Source organism: Globicephala melas, chromosome 10, assembly GCF_963455315.2.
Source record: "Globicephala melas chromosome 10, mGloMel1.2, whole genome shotgun sequence".
Taxonomy (NCBI): domain Eukaryota; kingdom Metazoa; phylum Chordata; class Mammalia; order Artiodactyla; family Delphinidae; genus Globicephala; species Globicephala melas.
This window is the reverse complement of record NC_083323.1, coordinates 101,998,174-102,023,685: the sequence shown is the minus strand read 5'-3', so window position 1 is coordinate 102,023,685 and position 25,512 is coordinate 101,998,174. Positions and strand designations below refer to the sequence as shown.

The 25,512-nt window shown below is 41.8% G+C and overlaps 1 protein-coding gene across 9 annotated transcripts in view; it reads right to left on the bottom strand.

Annotated features, from left to right (window-relative positions):
* BCL2L13 (BCL2 like 13) overlaps nt 1-25,512 on the bottom strand; it is an 85,892-nt gene that overhangs the window by 50,105 nt on the left and 10,275 nt on the right. For all 9 annotated transcript variants that reach the window (XM_060306658.2, XM_060306656.2, XM_060306657.2 and 6 more), the window contains exon 2: nt 24,290-24,460. In XM_060306658.2, the coding sequence (XP_060162641.1) occupies nt 24,290-24,410 (121 nt within the window). In that variant the 5' untranslated portion in view covers nt 24,411-24,460. The remainder of the gene's footprint in view (nt 1-24,289; nt 24,461-25,512) is intronic.

Genomic DNA, 25,512 nt, shown 5'->3' with positions numbered 1-25,512 from the left:
TAAGTCTTTAAAATTCATTTGAAAACTAAAAGGTTAATAAACATTTCTATATCTCACAGATTATCTGATTAGATTTCAACTTTCAAAGTTGACCAAAATAATTTTCCTTCAGGCTACATAAAACACTTTCCTTCTGAGCTGAGACTAACTAAAATAAAACTCAGACCCTCAAAAGGATTTTTTGTGGAAAATATAAAATTCCTTAGGTATTTCTAGTTGAAATGCAACAGAAAGGATCCCCTCAAAGTCATGGTTAATATATATTTTATTTAATGACATTTCATTTAACATTTCTGCCTACATATATATATATATATATATAAAATATATCTTAGTTGAAACTATATACATAAAAATTTTAAAACATTACCTAAAACAATATGCTACTAAACAACCAGTGGGTCACTGAAGAAATCAAAACGGAAATTAAAAAATACCTGTAGACAAACGGAGACAGAAACACAAGAATCCCAAATCCATGGGACGCAGCAAAAGCAGTTCTAAGAGGGCAGCTTGTAACAACACAAGCCTACCTCAGGAAACAAGCAAAATCTCAAATAACCAAACTAACTTTACACCTAAAAGAACTACAAAAAGAAGAACAAATGAAGTGCAAAGTTAGAAGAAAAGAAATCATAAAGATCAGAGCAGAAATAAATGAAACAGAGGCTAAACTCAGAAAAGATCAATGAAACTAAGAGCTGGTTATTTGAAAAGATAAACAAAATTGATAAACCTTTAGCCAGACTCATGAAGAAAAAAAGAGAGGACCCAAGTAAAATAAAAAGTGAAAGAGGATACAATCCACACCACAGAAACACAAAGGATTATAAGAAACTACTATAAACAACTGTACACCAATAAAATGGACAACCTAGAAGAAATAGATAAATTCCTTGAAACATGCAATCTCCCAAGACTGAATCAGGAAGAAAAAGAAAATATGAATAAACCCACTGCCAGTAATAAAATTGAATCAGTAATTAAAAACCTCTCCCAGGGCTTCCCTGGTGGCGCAGTGGTTGAGAGTCCGCCTGCCAATGCAGGGGACACAGGTTTGAGCTGTGGTCTGGGAAGTTCCCACATGCCGCGGAGCCACTAAGCCCGTGCGCCACAACTACTGAGCCCGCGACGTGCCACAACTACTAAAGCCTGTGTGCCTAGAGCCCGTGCTCCGCAACAAGAGAAGCCACCGTAATGATAAGCCCGCGCACCGCAACGAAGAGTAGCCCCTGTTCGCTGCAACTAGAGAAAGCCCACACGCAGTAACAAAGACCCAATGCAGCCAAAAATAAATAATTAAAAAAAAAAAAAAAGAATCTGCCTTCCAATGAAGGGGACAAGGGTTTGATCCCTGGTCAGGGAACTAAGATCCCGCATGACACCAGGCAACTAAGCCCAAGTGCCACAATTACAGAGAAGCCCATGAACTGCAAAGAAAGATCCCGCATGCTGCAACTAAGACCTGACACAGTCAAAAATAAATTTTAAAAAAACACACAATCTTACGCAAAATTTGAAGACAAAATGTATCCTATGAATAAGGTAATCTTTGTAAATTCTCAAAAAGCATAAACATCTATCTTTACATATAGGCTTTGTTTTTCCAATTTTTTTTTTTACTGTGGTAAAATACATCTCACAAAATTTACCATCTTAACCATTTTTAAGTGTACAGTTCAGTAGTATTAAATACATTCTTAATGTTGTGCTACCATCCATCTCCAGAACTCTTTTCATTTCGTAAAACTGAAGCTCTAGACCCACTACACAGTAACTGTCCATTACCTCTTCTCCTCAGCCCTTGGCAAACGCCATTCTACTTCTCTCTCAATTCTGACTACTCTAAGTACTTTATGCAAGTGGAATCATACAACATTTGTCTTTCAGGAACTGGCTTATTTCACTTCCAGACTTGTAATAAATCTCAAGTACTGCTTATAATTAGAACAGGTTTTCCTTTTAAAAGTAATCTGTAGTTTAGACGGCTCTACAACTTCACCGATTAATATCATTACACTAGGTAAAGTGACTTCCAGAATATACGTAACATTATTAAAACAAGGCAAACACAGACTGGGAAATTATTTGGGGTCAATCTTATTTCTTTCACTGAAATTCTCTCTCTCCATCTGGCTTCCTGGAAGGCATCTCAGTAAAGGGGAAGGTAAGCTTTGAGGCCAAGCATTCCAGCTCATTACACGTGACTTTAGGCAACGAAAATAATCTTCCTGAACCTCTCCTCTTACGTAAACAGGAAAATAATACCTACCACAAAGAGAAGCTGTCAAGGGCAGTGAGATAAATTAGTTAAGCTCCACCACATCAAAAATGCTCAAAAGATAGTGGCTCCCACCCACCAATCCTTTTGACTCTCTAAAATGGGTTGTTACCATTGCACAGTGATCTTTCCCCAAACCTTGTCCCTGTGAACAGAATCAGCTTATCATAGATTTCTAATCAATGATGCTTATACAGAATCTGCTTTAAGTACTCTAACAGTCTGGACCAGCAGAAACAACCTTCTGACAGTTTAGATAATGCTAAGTGACATAAAGTGTCTGTTATAACACCAACAGTTACTCTCACTCTTCAATTGCTGCAAGAGAGAATGGCTTAATATCAATTGATCTAAAACTAAAATACAGAAACTTCCCTGGTGGTCCAGTGGTTAACAATCGTCTTGCAATGCAGGGGACACCGGTTCGATCCCTGGTCGGGGAACTAAGATCCCACATGCCGCAGGGCAACTAAGCCCACATGCTGCAACTACTGAGTCCACGTACCACAACTAGAGAGAAGCCCGCGCACCACAACAAGGAGCCTGCATGCTGCAACTAAGACCCAATGCAACCAATAAATAAATATTAAAAAAATAAAACTAAAATATATATTTTTCCTGAACACATGTCCAACAGAGTTTCATTAATTTATATTAAAAAACACAGAAGGAAAGTTAATTTTTTAAATATAAGGGTACATTTCACAATAAATTCATCTGGGAAGTTTTACCAGGAAGCTACAGTTCTGAGTACCAGAAGGTCCCTGGTTTTCCAAATTTCCAGCAGATGTGACTGCCTCAAAGAGACTTGCCTTCAAACTTTTTCCAGGCTCAAATAATCTCTGGCGTGCTCAACAATGGAAGAATTTTGATCAGTCACTGCCATGAGCTACAGTGAACACAGTACTTTTAAGACAAACCCTTCTCTTACCTACCTGATCCTCCTTCACATGCACTTCCACAGCAGAAGCAGGGTGAGCACCATGCTGAAGAGCTTGGGTTAGCCTTTTAAGTTCTGCAAAAACATCTCAAACTCAACATCGGCCAGCTTGCTTCTGACCTGCCCTTAATCAGAAATACAGAACTCCTGAATATTTCAGACTCTTTCCAGGGACTACAACCTGCTGGATGAACCTTTTTATAAGGCTTCCTGACAAGAGAAGTAGTCCCTCCATTCCTTGCCTTCTAGATTTTATACTCAAATTAAGCTGGATCATCAGAAAAATCCCCAGATAATATTACCTATTTGTTATAACTGAGCTGCACTTTGGTGCCATTTCCTTAGCTTTTATCCACAATTACATTAAGAAAGTGTCTTGAAATGTAATACAGTATTTGATATTGACATTTTCTACTGCATTTCTCTGTGCCTTATGTAATAAAGCTCTAAGTGAAAAAACAATTCTCTTAAAGAATAACATTCCACTTTAAAGAAAATAGTATAGCTTCTGGTTATGGGAAAAAAATCCTGGGAACTAAATGCAATAGTCCCCTTTGTGGTTTCAGTTACCCGCAATCAGTCACAGCTGGAAAATACTGAATAGTAAATTCTAGAAATAAAATTCGTTATTTTTATATTACACACCATTCTGATTAGTGTCGTGAAATCTGGTGGGGTCCTGCTCCATCCCACCTGAGACCTGAAACACACCCAGCATATCCAGACTGTATACACTATCCGCCCATTATTATAGGAAAACACCAGTACACACAGGGTTTGGTACTAACCGGCACCGTTCCAGGCATCCCCTGAGAATCTTGGACCATATTCCCCATGGAGGAGGACCTACTGTATACCTTCACTTATTTTTGGCTTTGCCTCAGAACCAAATTCACTGCTCAATGCTAGGATTACTGTATAGGACCCTATAGACTACATATCTATGATCTATTATTCCCACTATGGAAATGTAGAGTCTTCCTATTCTGACTTGATTGGAATTTATTTATTTATTCCCATTATGTATTAATTATAAGGCACATTAAATGATATATGGTAAGAAATTTTTAAAAATTAATTCCTCTTCCCACCCAGTATGAACTCACTGCCAATTTCTTCACTAACCAAAAAAGACATTTTTACCTAACCTGGACTGCTCTTCCTTTTCCTGATTATTTAATTCTGTCCACCCTGCAAGGACCAATTTTTTAAAATTAATTAATTAATATATTTATTTATGGCTGTGGTTGGGTCTTTGTCACTGCGCAGGGGCTTTCTCCAGTTGCGGCAAGTGGGGGCTCCTCTTTGTTGCGGAGCACGGGCTCTAGGCGTGCGGGCTCGGTAGTTGTAGCTCGCGGGCTCTAGAACGCAGGCTCAGTAGTTGTGGCGCACGGGATTAGTTGCTCTGTGGCACGTGGGATCTTCCCGGACCAGGGCTCAAACCCATATACCCTGCATTGGCAGGCAGATTCCCAACCACTGAACCACCAGGGAAGTCCCAATTTTTTTTGGCTTCGCCAGGCGGCTTGCAGGATCTTAGTTCCCCTCCCAGGGATTGAACCCGGGCCCTCGGCAGTGAAAGTGCCGAGTCCTAACCACTGGACCGCCAGAGAATTCCCTGCAAGGAGCAATTTAAGTCTCTCTACTTTTCCACAGTAACTTCACTGACTACTTATGTATCACTGATGTTTGAACATGTATATCATTTAATCTGTGCCACATACTTTAACACTTAAATATATACTGTCTTATACCATTCAATGATATTATAGTTTATTATCATTAATCTGACCTGATTACAAACTACAAAATATTTGAGGTAGTCCCTTTGTCCTAGACTTGGGTCAAGTAAGGACTAAAAAAGTACACGAATACTTGATAGCAATAGCTATCACTGTCACTGTGATGAAGACTCAAAGCATTACGATGTATAACACAACAACTCTGCTGGAAAGAAAGGACACAAGAAAAAGACAAAAAAAAAAGTTATAAATAGATTCAGAGGAATTAAAAAAAGTTATCAGTATATTCTGAGGCTACCTCAAATGACAAAAGTTAAAAGAAATAAAGAAAATGAGTAGTCATTTTATGTAAGAGAGTAAGAATACAGAACAACTACCTACACAGGACGGTAATGAGAACATTTATTTATGGTGATGGATTGTGATGGAGAACACTGAGGAGGAGGAATGGAAAGAATAAGACCTCAACCGCCATCTCCAAGCTTATGAGAGTTTTCAGAAATGACTTGCCCAAGCTCAAATAAATTATACAGAAAGAAGATTAGAAAGTAGATATTCTGATAAGTAAAATTATTACTGAATTCAAAAACATACAATTACAATTTTTGAAGTACAATGAATGAAAAATAAGGAATATATGAATGTTTTATCTGCCATCTGCCCCTTTCAGGAAAATCTGCACACCTAAGACACATACACACCCTCATACCCATCACAGCACCACCAACACCAACACCAGGCCGCAAAGTAAATGACAGGAATGTCTTGGTTACCGCATGCCTCATCCTGCCCGATTAAAGAAAAGCAGCTGATTAAAGGCGTACCTATTCTCATGAGACTAATGTGATGCTAATTACACACGACAAGTTGTCATACTTGATAATAAGCCATGTGGAAAACCTAAACCAGAAAAAGTCTACTGCTGTCAGGATACAAAAGGCTATTTCTTTAATAACCAATGACACAGACAGATTCACTGCTTTTCATTCAACCAGCCCCCACCCCACCCTGATTTTCAAAAGCACAGAGCTATGCAGTAGTACCAATGCAGCATAAATCCTGCACTATAAACCCAGAAAAATATCTCAAAGATAAACAGACTTTAGTACACTAAATCCCACCCACCTCCGTGTCAAAGGAAGGGTCAGGTGAGTCAGCAATCATCATACTCCAGCCCTGAAATGCACTCAAAACGAATATCAGACCAACAAGCTGAGAACAGCTCTATGTATGGCCTAGACCTTCCAGAGCAAATGCTTTCTAAATCTATGGTTCCCCAAACTGGGGCACATTAAAATTACTGAGAGAATATTAAATAATAATGAAGTAATAATTAAAGATACAGATTCCCAGGACCCAGTATGGAGCATCTGGTTCAGTAGGTCTGGGGCAGGGCTCCATAACCTTTGTTTTAGTAAGTGTTCAGGCAATTAGACTTGACAAATACTGCTCTTGACAACCCAAATAATTATAAGTAAATAATTATAATCAAATTATAATCAAATCAGATTATAATCAAACATCTACTGAATAGTACAGACAACACAGTTCAATTATTCATTCAACAGAAAAAACAAATACTCCAAATGATACCATACTGGACGAGTAAGAAACCAGATTTTTAAGAAACAAATTCTACACTTCCCCAGTGGTGCAGTGATTGGGAGTCTGCCTGCCAATGCAGGGGACACGGGTTTGAGCCCTAGTCTGGAAAGATCCCACATACCACAGAGCAACTAAGCCCGCACGCCACAACTACTGAGCCCGCGTGCTGCAACTGCTGAAGCCCACGTGCCCAGAGCCCATGCTCCACAACGAGAAGCCACCGCAATGAAGAGTAGCCCCTGCTCGCCACAACTAGAGAAAGCTCACGCACAGCAGCGAAGACCCAACACAGCTAAAAAAGAAAAAAAAAAAAAAAGAAACAACGAAATTCCAAAATAGTCAATCATAACAGTAGTTTTCAGGCTCCAGTGTTACCACATCCCCAGCTATCCTGCAGATTAGGGGAGAGATTTGAGGAAGGACGGATCTAAAGAGAAGAATGCAAAGAAAATCCAACGAGCACCCACTCAAACTCTGGGTTCATAGTAGTCAGGATCAAACATCTCCTGTTCCTGATAGAAAGAATGTAAAACAATTAAACAGTACACATCTCTGGAAATAATGAATTGTGAACCACTATTGGGATCGGGTTATGAGAACCTGTCTTGAAAAATTGATTTGAGATGGTGATACTCCCCAAAGTGATCTACAGATCCAATGTAATCCCTACCAAAACTTCCAACTGCAGGGCTTCCCTGGTGGCGCAACGGTTAAGAATCCGCCTGCCGATGCAGGGGACACAGGTTCGAGCCCTGGTCCGGGAAGATCCCACATGTCGCAGAGCAGCTAAGCCCGTGTGCCACAGCTACTGAGCCAGAACTCTAGAGCCCACGAGCCACAACTACTGAAGCCCATGCACCCTAGAGTCCGTGCTCCACAAGAGAAGCCACCACAATGAGAAGCCCGTGCACCGCAATGAAAGTAGCCCCCGCTCACTGCAACTACAGAAAGCCGCACACAGCAATGAAGAACCAACGCAGCCAAAAATAAATAAAATAAATTTATTTAAAAAAAAAAAGGATGTTCAACATCATTAGCTACTAGGGAAATGCAAATTAAAACCACAATGAGGTGCCACTGCACACCACCAGTATAGCTATAATAAAAAACATGGACAATAGCAAGTTTGGCAAAGATGAAGAGAAACTGGAACCCTCATACACTGCTGGCGGGAATGGTACAGCCACTTTAGAAGACAGCTTGGTAGTTTCTTACAAAGCTAAACATACTCTTACCACACAATCTAGCAATCATGTTCCTCGATATTGCCCAAATGAGTTGAAAACTTATATCTACATAAAAACCTGCACATGAATGTTTATAACAGCTTTACATACAATTGCCAAAACTTGGAAGTAACCAAGATGTTCTTCAATAGGAGACTGGATAAAAAAACTATGGTACATCCACACAATGATATATTATTCAGCAATAAAAAGAAATGAGCAACCACAGTGAGATACCACTTCACACCCATTAGGATGACTGTTACAAAAAGAGCAGGAAACAACAAGCACTGGTGAGGGTGTGGAGTAACTGGAACCCCCGTGCATTGCTGACTGGAATGTAAAATGATGCAGCTACTGTGGGAAAAAAGGATGGCACGTCCTCAAAAAAATTAAACATAGAATGCCCCACCAATTCTACACCTGGGTATATGCCCAAAAGAACTGAAAGCAGAGACTCAAACAGATTATTTGTACAGAAATGTTTATAACAGCATTGTTCACAATAGTCGACAGGTAGAAATAATCCAATATCCATCAGTAGACAAACAGATAAACAAAATGTGCTTATGCATACAATGTAGTATGATTCAGCATTAAGAAGGAGTAAAATTCTGAAACAGGCTACAACATGGATGAACCTTAAAGACATTATACTAAGCAAAATAAGCCAGACGCAAAAGAACAAATATTGTGCAATTCCACTCAAATGAGATTCACAGAGACAGAAAGCAGAATAGTGTTTGCCGAGGGAGGGAGAGGAGGGGAGAATGGGGGTTAGTGCCTAACGGCTGAACGAATAACAAGCCAGCATCACGACATGTATTTGACAGTCACATTACTAATTAACAGACATGAACTTACTCTCCTTCCTAACCTAAGAAATGTCTTACTAAATCCCTATTAATGACTACAACATCAAGGTGCTCTATATTAAAAGATGCAAAGTTGAACATAACAAGTTACCATCTGGCATCATATATGCAAGTCAACAGGACTTCTACTAGTCAGAATATATAATCTTGAACGTATTCAACAAACTAACACAGTCTGGAAGAACTGACAACTTCTGGAAAAGTTCAGAGTTAACTATTTATGGAAAAGTACGTACCCAGCACATGACTCACTTAGGAAAAAATGAAAGACATTTAACGTGACAGAAATCTTGAGTCACGAATAGGGTCACATCCTTTAGCCTCTTCTTTTCACACCTATTGCTTCATGAATTTGAAACCAAACCCTAACCACGTTGCACCAATGCATGCTACAGCAGGCCCTATTTATAACAGCATGGCATAGAAGGGAGTTCTATATCACATTTTAGATAACAAATCGGACAGCAAAGCAGCAAAGACAGCAAGTAGAACCTAATTTTTCCTTCTAAGAAGTTAGCATACACATTTGTATTTATGTATTGACGTAATACTCTGTACTTAGGCTTAAGGAAACAATACAAGGATAACAACCAAATTTCAAAAACAAAACAAAAACGTCAAAGCAGGTAAACTCCTCAGATCCTACAATGTTCAGGTAGAAAAAAATTCTATGCTCAAGCAGGGGGGAAAAAGTTGATCAACACAGGTTTATGTAATTGCTTAAGGTCCTCACAAACTTAATAAACCACAGGGGTTGAAAAGGCCTGGTTTTTTGTGAGCATGAAATCTGTTACAGTTAAGAAATATCATAAATAAGTGGAATTTGGGTAGATGGGGAAGTACTTTATGTATTAGGGTGACCAACTCACCCAGTTTGCCCAGGATTTTCCCAGTTTTACTCACTCCTGGGCAAACTGGACAGCTGGTCACCCTGATGTGTAAATATGGGAGATATGTTAATTAGGACAGGGTAGTCTATGCGGCAGTGATAAATAAAGCCAGCAATTTCAGCAACTTAACCCAAAGGTCCCATCTCTCCCTTGTGCTCCATATCTAACCCAGGAAATTGGAGGCGAGGAAACTGTCATGCAGTCACTCAGCAATCCTGCCTGATGGTGGTCCTGCCCTACTACAGCTATGCCCTTAGGAACGTACATCCCCCTTAAATCCACAAGGCAAGGGAAAAAAAACGGGGAGGATGCATACTGGCTCTTAAATGTCACAGCCTACAAGTGCCACAAACCCCATGCACTCACATTTCACTGGCTAGGACTAGTCGTATGGTCCTGCCTAAATGCAGTTTCCCAGGGGCCCGGGAAGGAGACAAGAACAGACAGAGGAAGCAGCAGGAACCACTACCAGAGAAGTCTACTATTCTAGAGCAGCTCAGCTCAAGGGGAAAAATACAGATAGGAATAAGCATAGCTTGTTTACAGTCCAAGGCAATGACAGACATGAGACACAACAGGTAATAGGATCAGGAAAACCAGCGGAAGTCTCTTCTGTAGAACAGCCTGAGGGAAAAGGGAGGAACTGTGGGTTCTCCATGTAAGAGGCAATATGAGGAAGCTCAGTCTGCTTGTAGCATGCAAAATACATGACGGAGAAAACATGAAATGAAGAAGAAAAATCAGGAGACATTTGCAATACTTTGAGGCAGGACCTGAAGGATAATGGGAGAATCGTCACAAAATTGAAACAGCTGATAACAGTCGACAAATAGGGAAGGAAGCAGAGATAAGAGTTAAAGGATGACCCCTGTGCTTCAAGCCTGGATAGCAGGTGGTACCCTTAACAAATCACTGTAAGAACAGGGGCTAGCTTAGAGAGGAAGATAAAAAACTGAGTTCTAGACCTGTGTGTCTAATAATATTACAGCCACTAGCCACATGCAGCTTTTTAAGTTTAAATAAAAATTAAATAAAAGTAGGGCTTCCCTGGTGGCGCAGTGGTTTAGAATCCGCCTGCCAATGCAGGGGACACGGGTTCAAGCCCTGGTCTGGGACGATCCCACATGCCACTGAGCAACTAAGCCTGTGCACCACAACTACTGAGCCTGCACTCTAGAGCCCGTGCTCCACAACAAGCGAAGCCACCACAATGAGAAGCCTGCGCACCGCATCGAAGAGTAGTCCCCACTCTCTACAACTAGAGAAAGCCCACGCGCAGCAACGAAGACCCAACACAGCCAATAAGTAAATATTTTTTTAAAAATTAAATAAAATTAAAAATTCCGTTTCTCAGTTGCACTAGTCATATTTCAAGTATTCACATGTGACTTGTGACTGTAATACTGAAAAGAGCAGATACAGAACATTTTCATCACTGCATAAAGTTCTATTAAATAGTGTTTTTCTAGACCTATCAGGCTATAACTAGCAGGGGAAGGTTATAGAAACGTAAATGAAGCTAGAACTGGAAAGAAAGTCTGCAGGCTGACAGATTGCCTTCTACCAGCAAACACTGGTGAACCACCTCCTACAGTAGGAGACCGTAGATATCTATTTATTGATGTGGACAGATATTCAAGTCTATTGTTAATTTTTTAAATGTTACAAAATGGCATGTACATGATCTCAGTTTTGTAAACCATAAATTCAAGTTTATATGTATCTATAAAAATGGGAAAATGTTAATATTTCATTATTTCAGTTACTGGATTATAGGATTTTTTTCTTTCACTTTTTTACCTTTCTGAATACTTTCAAATACACATATATAACTTATACAATTAAAAAGAATTATTTTAGTAAAAAAAAGAAATATGATTAAAGGAAACGGATTTGGGCTTAATACAAAAAAAGAACAGGGACTTCCCTGGTGGTGCAGTGGTTAAGAACCCGCCTGCCAATGCAGGGGGCACGGGTTCGATCCCTGGTCCAGAAAGATCCCACATGCCACGGAGCACCTAAGCCTGTGTGCCACAACTACTAAGCCCATGTGCCACAACTACTGACGCCCGCGTGCCTAGAGCCCACACTCCGCGACAAGAGAAGCCACCGCAATGAGACGCCTGCGCACCGCAACCAAGAGTAGCCCCCGCTCGCTTCAACCAGAGAAAGCCCGTGCACAGCAACGAAGACCCAACGCAGCCAAAAATAAAAGAACAAAAACACAGCATTTAGTTTTGTGCATAAATAGACTGAGCTCCTCAATAATGAGAAGAACAATGTTCCTTCTGCACTGTCATTGGGGGTTAGCAAATTAGGGCCCATCAGCCAAACCTGCCCCCTGCATATTTTTACACAGCCCACAAACTAAGAATGGTTTTTACGTCTTTACATGCCTGAAAAAAAGGCAAGATTAGTACTTCGTGACATGTAAAAATCACAGGAAATCCCGTGCCCGAAAATAAAGCGTAACTGAGCCACGCTCACCCAGCCGTGCATTCCCCACGCAGCTCCAGCGACAGTGGAGACGAGCCGTCCACAAAGCCCGCGCAGCAGGGACACGGCAGGGGCACAAGGGCACTGTCGCACCCCCAGACTCACTGCACCTGTGCACGAGCACATGCCAACACAAGAACAGAGCTGGACTTGGGACGTCGCGCTCCTCAGACACAGGGGAGCACAGATCATCCTGTCACCACACGAGACGGCACAGTCCTGGGTGGCCTGACTGTGCGAAGGAGCACGACGTGCGCCACTGTTGCCAGGCTGAAGGCGCTCATCACCGGATTCCCAACTCTGGACAGTCCATCAGAAAAATCAGAAAATTTTAAATGGAACACCTCATCACAAATTTCCTTGTGAAATAAGCAACGAAAACGAGGCCACAACCAAAGTTCCTAAGGGGCTCCACTGTTAGCCAAGGAAGGAACTTGTGTTTGACTGCAGCAGCTGAAGAAATGTGTCCAGAAAAAACAAAAGTTGAGTACTATTCGTCTTTTGAAGAGAACAGCTGCTCCGTGAGTTCAGGACACTGAGAACAACATCAACAATTAACTGAACTACAAGGCGACGACTCTGAGGGGCCTTCCTCGGCCCCGACAGATGGCTGAGGCTCAGCGGTCACCTGTTCTAGGGGCAGCGCCGCGCCGGAACCGACTCAAGAGCCGCCACAGCCTGCAGAGAGCAACCACGCACGGGACGCCCGCAAAGAAGCCGTGGAGACGCGGATTCACCACACCCCGGAGCGGAACCCGCCAAGCTGTGTTACTGATAGTGGCAAAACTGTGTGGAGCAGAAAAAGACGAATTTACAAGGACTGAAAATGCAAGGTATTTAACACCTATGCTCATTCACTGTATTCCTCAGTAGGTACTCTGGAAAATATTTAAATCCATCCTGTATAATGAACCAGGAGTTTCAACAGTGAACTTCACTCGCTGTCATGGACTTAATCATTAGCTTCATGAATTTTGGTCAGAAGTCTAAGCTGGATATCCTGACATACCCTATCACATAGCAGTTCAATGTCTAAAGAGTGGTAGCATTTCACTGCAATTTTTTGAGCTCAAAAGTGACACCAAGGTTTTTCTGAGGAAGAAGAACTGCCCTCAACCACTATTATCAAATGATGAGTAGCTTTGGAAACTAGCTTTCACTGCAGACTTGAAAATGTTTCTTAATGAACTAAAGCTAAAATCACAAGGCCTGCTGTTTGCCAACCCTGCCCTGGACAATGTCCCTAAGAGTCAATGGCACCCCCATGGACTGAGAAGGCCATCCTACCCAGGGACACGCTGACTCCTGGGTCCACTGTTCCCTGGTGTGGGAGTTCATGTCACACAGGTAACAACCAGGAACCTATCCTTATCTTTAGCTACCACAGCCCATGAGACGGCAGCCCTAGGAGATCAGGTTAGTCTAAATGCCCTTGTGTGGAGTACAAGAGACTGGTCTTGGCCTACATCCTGGATGAAGAGGGAGGAGGACGTGTGGCTACCAATACCTCCTGCTGAGTTGGATTATTACTACTGGTTAGGTGGAGCAATCCACACATGCTAAGGAAGAAAAATAAGTGATTATCTGAAAAAAGTCCTGCTAGTCCCTGTGGGACTTACTCGCTTGGCTGAATCTGGGGTCCCGAGGTAGATGGCTGGGATCAACACTGCAGAATTATTCTCTCCATTACGCTCATTTGGGTTCTGTGGATGATAACCTTAATCAGGTGTTACATGAAACAAATGAATGGATTTCACTGCATGTAATCTGAGGGGTGGATGGCTGGGAGCGGCAGCCTGCTGTGAGCCCCAAGCATCCCTGTACGGCCTTGCTGAGCATGGCAAACTGAAGGCCTGACTGCCCTTTGACCCAGCCCTCTCCACAGCTGGCAGTGAAGGCAATCAGGCAGCTCCAACGACCACGTGACTGCTCACTCCTCGGCAAAGGGAACTTGACTTGCTTACTGTCTGCTGCAGAAGGTGCTGAGCCCTCAGGACCGGGTTCCTCAGCTGCACCACGACTCCTGCTTGAAAGGCCACCACGTGGGTTCATGGCATTGCCCTATGGTCCTTGAGGGCAGGGGAACCACTGCCGCCACAGTAACACTCCTGCTGTTTGCTGGGCTAGAGTATTAAACTGTCTGGCTCTAATCCACTGAGTCCCGATGTCTACTCTGGGCATCTACGGAATTAGGAGGTTGAAGTATAAAAACCACATATGTTTCATAAAATTAATTCCCAGAATCTTTCTCCCAAGCTGAAATATTGAAGACATAATCCCTGCCTCAGGGGACCTAACCATTTACGGAGTAAACACTATCAACACAGCTACTCAGCTGGACGCCCAGCAAATCTATTATGATGGATGCTCACTGAGTCTAAACACCTGAGTCTTAAAACAACAGAATCCAGCATTCTCAGAAGTTACAGTTAGTTCTTAAGACAATGTTTAGGGACTTCCCTGGTGGTCCAGTGGGTAAGACTATGCACTCCCAGTGCGGGCAGGGCCCAGGTTCAACCCCTAGTCGGGGAACTAGATCCCGCATGCATGCCGCAACTAAGAAGCCAGCATGCTGCAACTAAAGAGCCCGCATGCTGCAACTAAAGAGCCCGCGTGCCGCAACTAAGACCTGGCACAGCCCAAAAAAAAAAATATGTGTAAAAACTTAAAAAGATGTGCTACATGGTATGACAACCTATAGGACACATTTATTTTAAATGGCAAGCTCCTCATAAAAATATTACTCTGATTCAGCAGTTTGACTCTAGACAATTTAGAAAAGTAAGTAACTGGGGAATAGTAAAAAGCAACACATAGAACCTCTCTTAACTACCCTCCACAAGTGATGTGCTGAGTTACAAGACCCACTGCGGGCTCAGCACATGTGTACAGGGCGTGTGCCTACCAAGAATCAGTTATCGTTCTCCCAGCCTGTTTAGGAAAGTTATACTGGGAATACTGGGACTTCCCTAGCAGTCCAGTGCTTAGGACTCTGTGCTTCCACTGTAGGGCGCACGGGTTCGATCCCTGATTGCGGAACTAAGATCTCACAAGCTGCACAGCACGGCCAAAAAAAACCCATTATACTGGTCACTGAAATTCTGTAATTTATTTAAAATCACAGATATCATTGAAAGATGACATGCAAAGAGGCGTGATATTTCTATGAAAGCTAAATTAAATGTTTTGAGAAGTGGCTTTAAAAATACCACATCAAATTGGGTGTGACAGAAACAACTAAAAGACTGGGGAGAATCATAAAAGTTTAGAATGACTCTTCACAGAAACTGCTTCACAAGTGTCTCTATGTTCTTGCTCCACTTTAAATAAGCATAAATTTAAAACAATAGGTAATAGATATAGAGGTACGGTTTATGGTAGAAAGATGACATGGACTTCCAATCAACAGACCCATATTCAAAAACAAAAAAGCCTTGGCTGTACACCAAAATTGCTATGTACATTCATTAACATTTTAAGTTAGAATTTCTTATGATAAACTCTTTATTTAGGATACCCTTTTGCCTTGACTTTTTCAATTAAATTCCTACTACCACTGTTAGTCACCTAGGTGGCCCGGTGGATAAGACTCTGAGCTCCCAATGCAGGGGTCCAGGTTCAATCCCTGATCAGTGAATTAGATCCCACAAGCCGCAACTAAAAGATCCCACACGCACAAGGAAGATCATGTGTGCCACAACTAACACCCAGCACAGCCAAATAAATAAATAAATATTTTTAAAACATTTAAAAAAGGGGGCGGTGCTCTGTGGTAAACCAAAAACTGTACACAGCAGTGCTACTGATGTTTAAGATGACACAAACATGCAACAACGGAGATAAAATACACAAACACGCAAACATGTTTCAAGATAAAACAGTGAAAAAAATCGCAAATAACTGACTACAACTATTTGAAAGCCATGTGCATATACTGATTAATATCAGAGGACAACAGAGAGTAAAATAGCTGCTGTGTGAGTTTGCTGAAATAATCAATGTTTCATATCACATTTTCTTTTATGAGTTTGTTTGTTTTGCGGTACGCGGGCCTCTCACTGCTGTGGCCTCTCCCGTTGCGAAGCACAGGCTCCAGACGCACAGGCCCAGCGGCCATGGCTCACGGGCCCAGCCGCTCAGCAGCATGTGGGATCCTCCCGGACTGGGGCACGAACCTGCGTCCCCTGCATCGGCAGGCGGACTCTCAACAACGGCGCCACCAGGGAAGGCCCTTTTATGAGTTTTTAAAGCCATTTTGAAGTAATTTTGTTTAAACAGCAGCCTACCTCGGGGTACTTAAAATATGATTCGAAGTTTAAAAACAGAACACACCCACTAGTTACAATGTCAGCATTTCAATGAACTTTCTTAGGACATCTTTGGTCATCCCTTCTGCTAGAAAGGTACTGGAGCCCATCATTTCTCAATCTCAACATTACCCTTTTTTACAAATTTTATTTATTTTTAAAATTTTATTATTTTTTAACATCTTTATTGGAGTATAATTGCTTTACAATGGTGTGTTAGTTTCTGCTTTATAACAAAGTGAGTCAGCTATACATATACATACATCCCCATATCTCCTCCCTCTTGCGTCTCCCTCCCACCCTCCCTATCCCACCCCTCTAGGTGGTCACAAAGCACCGAGCTGATCTCCCTGTGCTATGTGGCTGCTTCCAACTAGCCATCCATTTTACATTTGGTAGTGTGTATAAGTCAGCGCTACTCCCTCACTTCACCCCAGCTTACCCTTCCCCCTCCCCATGTCCTCAAGTCCATTCTCTACGTCTATGTCTTTATTTCTGTCCTGCCCCTAGGTTCATCAGAACCCATGTGTTTTTTTTAGATTCTATATATATATGTGTTAGCATATGGTATTTGTTTTTCTCTTTCTGACTTACTTCACTGTGTATGACAGACTCTAGGTCTATCCACCCCACTACAAATAACTCAATTTCGTTTCTTTTATGGCTGAGGAATATTCCATTGAACATATGTGCCACACCTTATCCATTCATCTGTCGATGGACACTTAGGTTGCTTCCATGTCCTGGCTATTGTAAACAGTGCTGCAGTAAACATTGGGGGGCGTGTGTCTTTTTGAATTATGGTTTTCTCAGGGTATATGCCCAGTAGTGGGATTGCTGGATCATATGGTAATTCTATTTTTAGTTTTTTAAGGAACCTCCATACTCTTCTCCCTAGTGGCTGTATCGATTTACATTCCCACCAACAGTGCAAGAGGGTTCCCTTTTCTCCACACCCTCTCCAGCATTTATTGTTTGTAGATGTTTTGATGATGGTCATTCTGACTGGTGTGAAGTGATACCTCACGGTAGTTTTGATTTGCATTTCTCGAATGATTAGTGGTGTTGAGCATCTTTTCATGTGTTTGTTGGCAATCTGTATGTCTTCTTTGGAGAAATGTCTATTTAGGTCTTTTGCCCATTTTGGGGTTGGGTTGTTTGGTTTTTTGATATCGAGCTGCATGAGCTCCTTGTATATTCTGGAGATTAATCCTTTGTTACTTTGTTTGCAAATATTTTCTCCCATTCTGAGGGTTGTCTTTTTGCCTTGTTTATGCTTTCCTTTGCTGCGCCAAAGCCTTTAAGTTTCATTAGGTCCCCTTTGTTTATTTTTGGTTTTATTTCCTTTTCTCTAGGAGGCGGGTCAAAGGAGATCTTGCTGTGATTTATGTCATAGAGTGTTCTACCTGTTTTCCTCAAAGAGTTTTATGGTGTCTGGCCTTACATTTAGGTCTTTAGTCCATTTTGAGTTTATTTTTGTGTATGGTGTTAGGGAATGTTCTAATTTCACTGTTTCACATGCAGCTGTCCAGTTTTCCAACCACCACTTACTGAAGAGGCTGTCCTTTCTCCAATGTATATCCTTGCCTCCTTTATCAAAGATAAGGTGACCATATGCGCGTGGGTTTATCTCTGGGCTTTCTATCCTGTTCTATTGATCTATATTTCTGTTTTTGTGCCAGTACCATACTGTCTTGATTACTGTAGCTTTGTACTATAGTCTGAAGTCCAGGAGCCTGATTCCTCCAGCTCCGTTTTTCTTTCTCAAGATTGCTTTGGCTATTCAGAGTCTTTTCTGTTTCCAAATTGTGCAATTTTTGGTTCTAGTTCTGTGAAAAATGCCATTGGTAGTTTGATAGGGATTGCACTGAATCTGTAGACTGCTTTGGGTAGTATAATCATTTTCACAATGTCGATTATTCCAATCCAAGAACATGGTATATCTCTCCATCTGTTTGTATCATCTTTAATTTCTTTTAAAAGTGCCTTATGGTTTTCTGCATACAAGTCTTTTGCCCCCTTAGGTAGGTTTATTCCTAGGTATTTTATTCTTTTTGTTGCAGTGGTAAATGGGAGTGTTTCCTTAATTTCTCTTTCAGATTTCATCATTAGTGTATAGGGATGTGAGAGATTTCTGTGCATTAATTTTGTACCCTGCTAGTTTACCAAATTCATTGATTAGCTCTAGTAGTTTTCTGGTAGCATCTGTAGGATTCTCTATGTACAGTATCATATCATCTGCAGACAGTGACAGTTTTACTTGTTCTTTTCCGATTTGGATTCCTTTTTCTTTTTCTTCTCTGATTTCTGTGGCTAAAAGTTCCAAAACTATGTTCAGTAATAGTGGGCAACCTTGGCAACCTTGTCTTGTTCCTGATCTTAAGAGGAAATGGTTTCAGTTTTTCACCATTGAGAACGATGTTGGCTGTGAGTGTGTCATATATGGCCTTTATTATGTTGAGGTAGGTTCCCTCTATGCCTACTTTCTGGAGAGTTTTTATCATAACTGGGTGTTGAATTTTGTCAAAAGCTTTTTCTGCATCTTTTTCTGATCATATGGTTTTTATCCTTCAATTTGTTAATATGGTGTATCCCACTGATTGATTTGCATATATTGAAGAATCCTTGCATTCCTGGGATAAACCCCACTTGATCATGGTGTATGATCCTTTTAATGTGCTGTTGGATTCTGTTTGCTAGTATTTTGTTGAGGACTTTTGCATCTATGTTCATCAGAGATTCTGGCCTGTAGTTTTCTTTTTTTGTGACATCTTTGTCTGGTTTTGGTATCAGGGTGATGGTGGCCTTGTAAAATGAGTTTGGGAGTGTTCCTCCATCTGTTATATTTAGGAAGAGTTTGATAAGGATAGGTGTTAGCTCTTCTCTGAATGTTTGATAGAATTCACCTGTGAAGCCATCTGGTCCTGGGCTTTTCTTTCTTTTTTTTTCTTTTCTCTTTTTTTTTTTTTGTGGTACGCGGGCCGCTCCCGTTGCGGAGCACAGGCTCTGCACGCGCAGGCTCAGCGGCCACGGCTCACGGGCCCAGCCACTCCGCAGCATGTGGGATCTTCCTGGACCGGGGCACGAACCCACGTCCCCTGCATCGGCAGGCGGACTCTCAACCACTGTGCCACCAGGGAAGCCCCTGGGCTTTTCTTTGATGGAAGATTTTTAATCACAGTTGCAATTTCAGTGCTTCTGATTCATCTGTTTATATTTTCTATTTCTTCCTAGTTCAGTCTCGAAGTTTGTGCTTTTCTAAGAATTTGTCCACTTCTGCCAGGTTGCCCATTTTACTGGAATATAGTAGCTTGTAGTAATCTCTCATGATCCTTTGTATTTCTGCAGTGTCAGTTGTTACTTCTCCTTTTTCATTTCTAATTCTGTTGACTTGAGTCTTCTCCCTTTGTTTCTTGATGAGTCTGGCTAATGGTTTATCAATTTTGTTTATCTTCTCAAAGAACGAGATTTTAGTTTTATTGCTCTTTGTTACTGTTTCCTTCATTTCTTTTTCATTTATTTATGATCTGCTTTTATGCTTTCTTTCCTTCTGCTAACTTTTTTGTTGTTCTTCTTCTTCTTTCTCTAATTGCTTTAGGTGTAAGGTTAGGTTGTTTGAGGTTTTTCTTGTTTCTTGTGGTAGGATTGTATTGCTATAAACTTCCCTCTTAGAACTGCTTTTGCTGCATCCCATAGGTTTTGGGTAGTTGTGTTTTCATTGTCATTTGTTTCTAGGTATTTTTTTGATTTCTCCTTTGATTTCTTCAGTGATCTCCTGGTTATTTAGTAGTGTATTGTTTAGCCTCCATGTGTTTGTATTTTTTACATTTTTTTTCCTGTAACTGATATCTACTCTCATAGCATTGTGGTTGGAAAAGATCTTGATACGATTTCAGCTTTCTTAAATTTACCAAGGCTTGATCTGTGACCCAAGACATGGTCTATCCTGGAGAATGTTCCATGAGCACTTGAGAAGAAAGTGTATTCTGTTGTTTTTGGATGGAATGTCCTATAAATATCAATTAAGTCCATCTTGTTTAATGTGTCATTTAAAGTTTGTGTCTTCTTATTTATTTTCATTTTGGATGACCTGTCCATTGGTGAAGGTGGGGAGTTAAAGTCCCCTACTATTATCGTGTTACTGCCTATTTTCCCCTTTATGGCTGTTAGCATTTGCCTTACGTATTGAGGTGCTCCTGTGTTGGGTGCATAAATATTTACAATTGTTAAATCTTCTTCTTGGATTGATCCCTTGATCATTTGTAGTGTCCTTCTTTGTCTCTTGTAATAGTCTTTATTTTAAAGTCTATTTTGTCTGACATGAGAATTACTACTCCAGCTTTCTTTTGATTTCCATGTGCATGGAGTATCTTTTTTTTTCCATCCCCTCACTTTCAGTCTGTATGTGTCCCTAGGTTTGAAGTGGGTCTCTTGTAGACAGCTTACATATGGGTCTTGTTTTCGTATCCATTCCGCCAGTCTATGTCTTTTGGTTGGAGCATTTAATCCATTTACATTTAAGGTAATTATCAATATGTATGTTCCTATTACCATTTTCTTAACTGTTTTGGGTTTGTTTTTATAGGTCTTTTCCTTCTCTTGTTTTTCCTGCCTAGAGAAGTTCCTTTCGCATTTGTTTTAAAGCTGGTTTGGTGGTGCTGAATTCTCTTAACTTTTGCTTATCTGTAAAGGTTTTAATTTCTCCATTGAATCTGAATGAGATCCTTCCTGGGTAGAGTAATCTTGGTTGTAGGTCTTTCCCTTTCATCACTTTAAATATGTCCTGCCACTCCCTTCTGGCTTGCAGAGTTTCTGCTGAAAGATCCCCTGTTAACCTTATGGGGATTCCCTTGTATGTTATTTGTTGCTTTTCCCTTGCTGCTTTTAATATTTTTTCTTTGTATTTAATTTTTGATAGTTTGATTAATATGTGTCTCCGTGTGTTTCTCTTTGGATTTATCCTGTATGGTACTCTCTGTGCTTCCTGGACTTGACTATGTCCTTTCCCACGTTAGGGAAGTTTTCAACTATAATGTCTTCAAATATTTTCTGAGACACTTTCTTCTTCTCCTCTTCTTCTGGACCCCTATAATTCGAATGTTGGTGCGTCTAATGTTGTCCCAGAGGGTCTGAGACTGCCTTCAATTCCTTTCATTCTTTTTTCTTTATTCTGCTCCCTGGCAGTTATTTCCACCATTTTATCTTCCAGCTCACTTATCTGTTCTTCTGCCTCAGTTACTGTGTTATTGATTCCTTCTAGAGTATTTTTAATTTCAGTAATTGTGTTGTTCATCACTGTTTGTTTGCTCTTTAGTTCTTCTAGATCCTTGTTAAATTTTTCTTGTATTTTCTGCATTCTGTTTCTGAGATTTTGGATCATCTTTACTATCATTACTCTGAATTATTTTTCAGGTAGGTTGTCTATTTCATCTTCATTTATTTGGTCTTTTAGGTTTTTAACCTTGCTCCTTTGTCTGTAACATATTTTTTTGTCATTTCGTTTTTTTTTTTTTGGATGATTGGTGCTGTATTCCTGTCCTACTGGTTGTTTGGCCTGAAACATCCAGCACTGGAGTTTGCAGGCAGTTGGATAGAGCTGAGTCTTGGTGCTGAGATGAGGACCTCCAGGAGGCCTCACTCCAACTGATATTCCCTGGGGTCTGAGGTTCTCTGTTAGTCCAGAGGTTTGGACTCGGAGCTCCCACCACAGGAGCTTGGGCCTGATATCCAGCCTGGGAATCAAGATCCTACAAGCTGCATGGCACAGAAAAAAAAAAAAAGAAAAACAAAAGGAAGAAAGAAAGACAAAAAGGAGCAGTACAATATCAAAAAATAAAAAACAAAATAAAATTAATAAGATAAAAAATGTATTAGGACAAATAAAACTATAATTGAAACAACTGCAATAAGGTAAAATAAAACCACAGCGGAAAAAAGAAAGAAAAAAAAAGTGCCTTGGCCTTGGGGGGGTAGTTTAGGCGGGGCGTGAAACTTAGGCAGGGCTGGGGTTTAGGGTAGGGTGGGACTTAGGCGGTGGGGGGTGGGGGTGTGAGCATGGGGCAGAGCCTAGGCAGGGCGACCTTCAGTGTGGGGCGGGGCCTCTGCTTAGGACCTGCCCAGAAGGGGAGAGGCAGCATGTGGAAAGGAGGGCCTCTGGAGTGTGGGGTTCTGGAGTCTGGAGGTAGGGCCCTGAGTGAGCATGTGTGGGTGGGGCTTAGGCCCAGCACATTGGAGGGGGTCTCAGGGGGGGTCTCTGAGTGTAGAGGTGGGGCCCTGGCTGGGGGTGCAGGGGCGGGGCTTGGGCTCTGCACGGCAGGAGGGAGGCTCCGAGGGCAGAGGATTAGGCCGGGAGCCCAACAGGCTCCCCAGTGCCTGAGTAGACAGGGAAAGTGCTGGCCCCGTTCCCATCCATTCCTTCGTGCCCCTCCCCCACCGTCTCCCCCAGGGTCTCCCCAGTTGCTGCTGGACCCCTAACCGTGGGTGGGTCCCGCTGGGTGGGTGGACCCCTAACCGTGGGTGGGTCCCCTCCCCCAGCCGCCCCTCAGGGGTGCCCGTCCCGGAGGTCCGGCCTTTACTTTTGCTCCCCCTTCCCTGCCTCCCACTCCCTCAGGACCCGCGTGGCTGGAGGGGGCCTGGGTGGGCAGAGGATCAGGCTGGGGACCTCAACAGCTTCCCAGGGGCCCAAGTGGACAGGGGAAACCTGGCCATGCCCCCTTTTGATCCTCTGTCCTCCCAATGGTTCCCCAATTTCCCCCTTCGGGCGTGGGATCCCTTCCCCTCCCCCAGCCACCCCTCAGGGGCTCCTGTCCCATCCGGCCTCCACTTCTCCTCCCCCTTCACTCCCCCTATGCCCACGTCCTCCCCAGTCGCTGGGGGTTCCTCTCGTCCCCTTAGGTGTCCGTGGTCCCCCACTGGTGCCTGGTAGGTGCCCTAGTTGTGAGTAGACATGAATTCCGTGTCGTCCTAGTACCAACACTACCCATTCTTGAGCTAAAATAGCAGCAAATAAATAAGAACTACCTCCATGGCTGTAGTAAAAATCTATGGATAAGAATATTTAAGATGATGATGTTGCATCTTAACGAAGAAGATTAATTCAGCCTCTGGTAACTGTTTCAAGCTTCGTTTGGCAAATTATTTAAAGAAGGACATATACAACTTCGTGATACAAAGAACTGCGCTAAAAACTCTCTAAGTCTGATCGACTGTTTACATCTAATATCCCTATTACTATATATAAAATAAACAACAAGGACCTACTGTATAGCACAGGGAACTCTACTCCATATTCTGTGATAACCTATAAGGTAAAAGAATCTGAAAAAAAAAGATGTATATATATATAACCGAATCACTTTGCTGTACACCTGAAACTAACACAAGATTGTAAATCAACTATACTTCAATTAAAAAAAAATAATAGCCTTGAAAAAAGGTAATTTGAGGAACTCAACTGTGTTATAAACTTTAAAAATAATTATATAATTCTAATCTATGGCTTGCTAAGTATGAAATCTCTAAAGGCAGATGGGTTTCTGTTTATTTACATTCTTCCCTGTACCAATGGCAATCATTTAAAATATGGAGCTCTTGGGAATTCCCCGGCAGTCCAGTGGTTAGGACTCCAGGCTTCCACTGTAGGGGCCATGGGTTCAATCCCTGGTCAGGGAACTAAGATCCCGCAAGCCGCATGGTACGGCCAAAAAATAAATAAATAAAATATCGAGCTCTTAAAAAACATGAAAAGTCATGCTTGTGGGAATGGATGAGGGGATGGGAAGGGATGGAGTGGCTCTTATTCTTTAAGAGCCTATTAGTATTATTCAATCTTATAACCAGAGCTATAAGTTACTTAGATACATATAATTTTGCACACATGAAGTAATTATTACTACTTAATACAACCACCACAAGCCAAAGATAGTACCTTGGGGTGAGGAAAGATGTTGCTCCTGCAGCTTCTCCAGAGAGAGGAGTCCCAAGTAGCTGAGGACAACATACTTTGTTTCATAGTGAAATCCTAGAGGCACAGTAGTAGAGGACGCCATGGGGTCGGCTGGCAGAGCTCCGGAAAGGTCTACTTACAGATGTGTAAAACCTAAAAACATAAAAGTATTTTTTCAGTTTAAAGTTTATTACAGGGGCTTCCCTGGAGACACAGTAGTTAAGCATCCACCTGCCAATGCAGGAGACATGGGTTTGAGCCCTGGTCCAGGAAGATCCCACATGCCGCGGAGCAACTGAGCCCATGCGCCACAAATACTGAGCCTGTGCTCTAGAGCTCGCGAGCCACAACTACTGAGCCCACATGCCACAACTCCTGAAGCCCGCACGCCTAGAGCCCATGGTCTGCAACAAGAGAAGTCACCACAACGAAGAGTAGCCCCTGCTCACCACAACTAGAGAAAGCCCGTGCATGGCAATGAAGACCCAACACAGCCAAAAATAAAGTAAAAATAAATAAACGTATAAAAAAGAAAATAAATAAAGTTTATTACATGCCAGTACATTTTCCCATTGACTCCAACTATTCAACTAAATACCAAAATAAATATTTCTTGGCCTTTTTTTCCTCAGTAATCTTTAAAAAACATAATTTAATTTATTGACAAGTAGGAATTTATTTATTCGGATATCAAATCAAAAGCAAATTTCTGGGCTCCCCTCATGAGGCAGTAGTTAAGAATCCGCCTGCCAACGCAGGGTACATGGGTTCGAGCCCTGGTCCGGGAAGATCCCACATGCCACGGAACAACTAAGCCCGTGCACCACAACTACTGAGCCTGTGCTCTAGAGCCCGTGAGCCACAACTACTGAAGGCCACGTGCCTAGAGCCCGTGCTCCTGAACAAGAAGCCACTGCAATGAGAAGCCCACACACCGCAACGAAGAGTAGCCCCTGCTCGCCACAACTAGAGAGCGCCCACATAGCAACAAAGACCCAACGCAGCCAAAAATAATAAATAAAAATAATAAAGTTCCCTTAAAAAAAAAAAGAAAATTTCCCTTTCTACCTCTCCCTAGTTACTCTATTTTCACCTGTGTGGCAAAAACACTAGCTCTGCCCTCTCTTTACCTTCCCCCCAGAGCCAGCATATGTTCTCTTATTTCTTTTACTAGTAAAGCCTACTAAATTTCAGCTACGTCCATG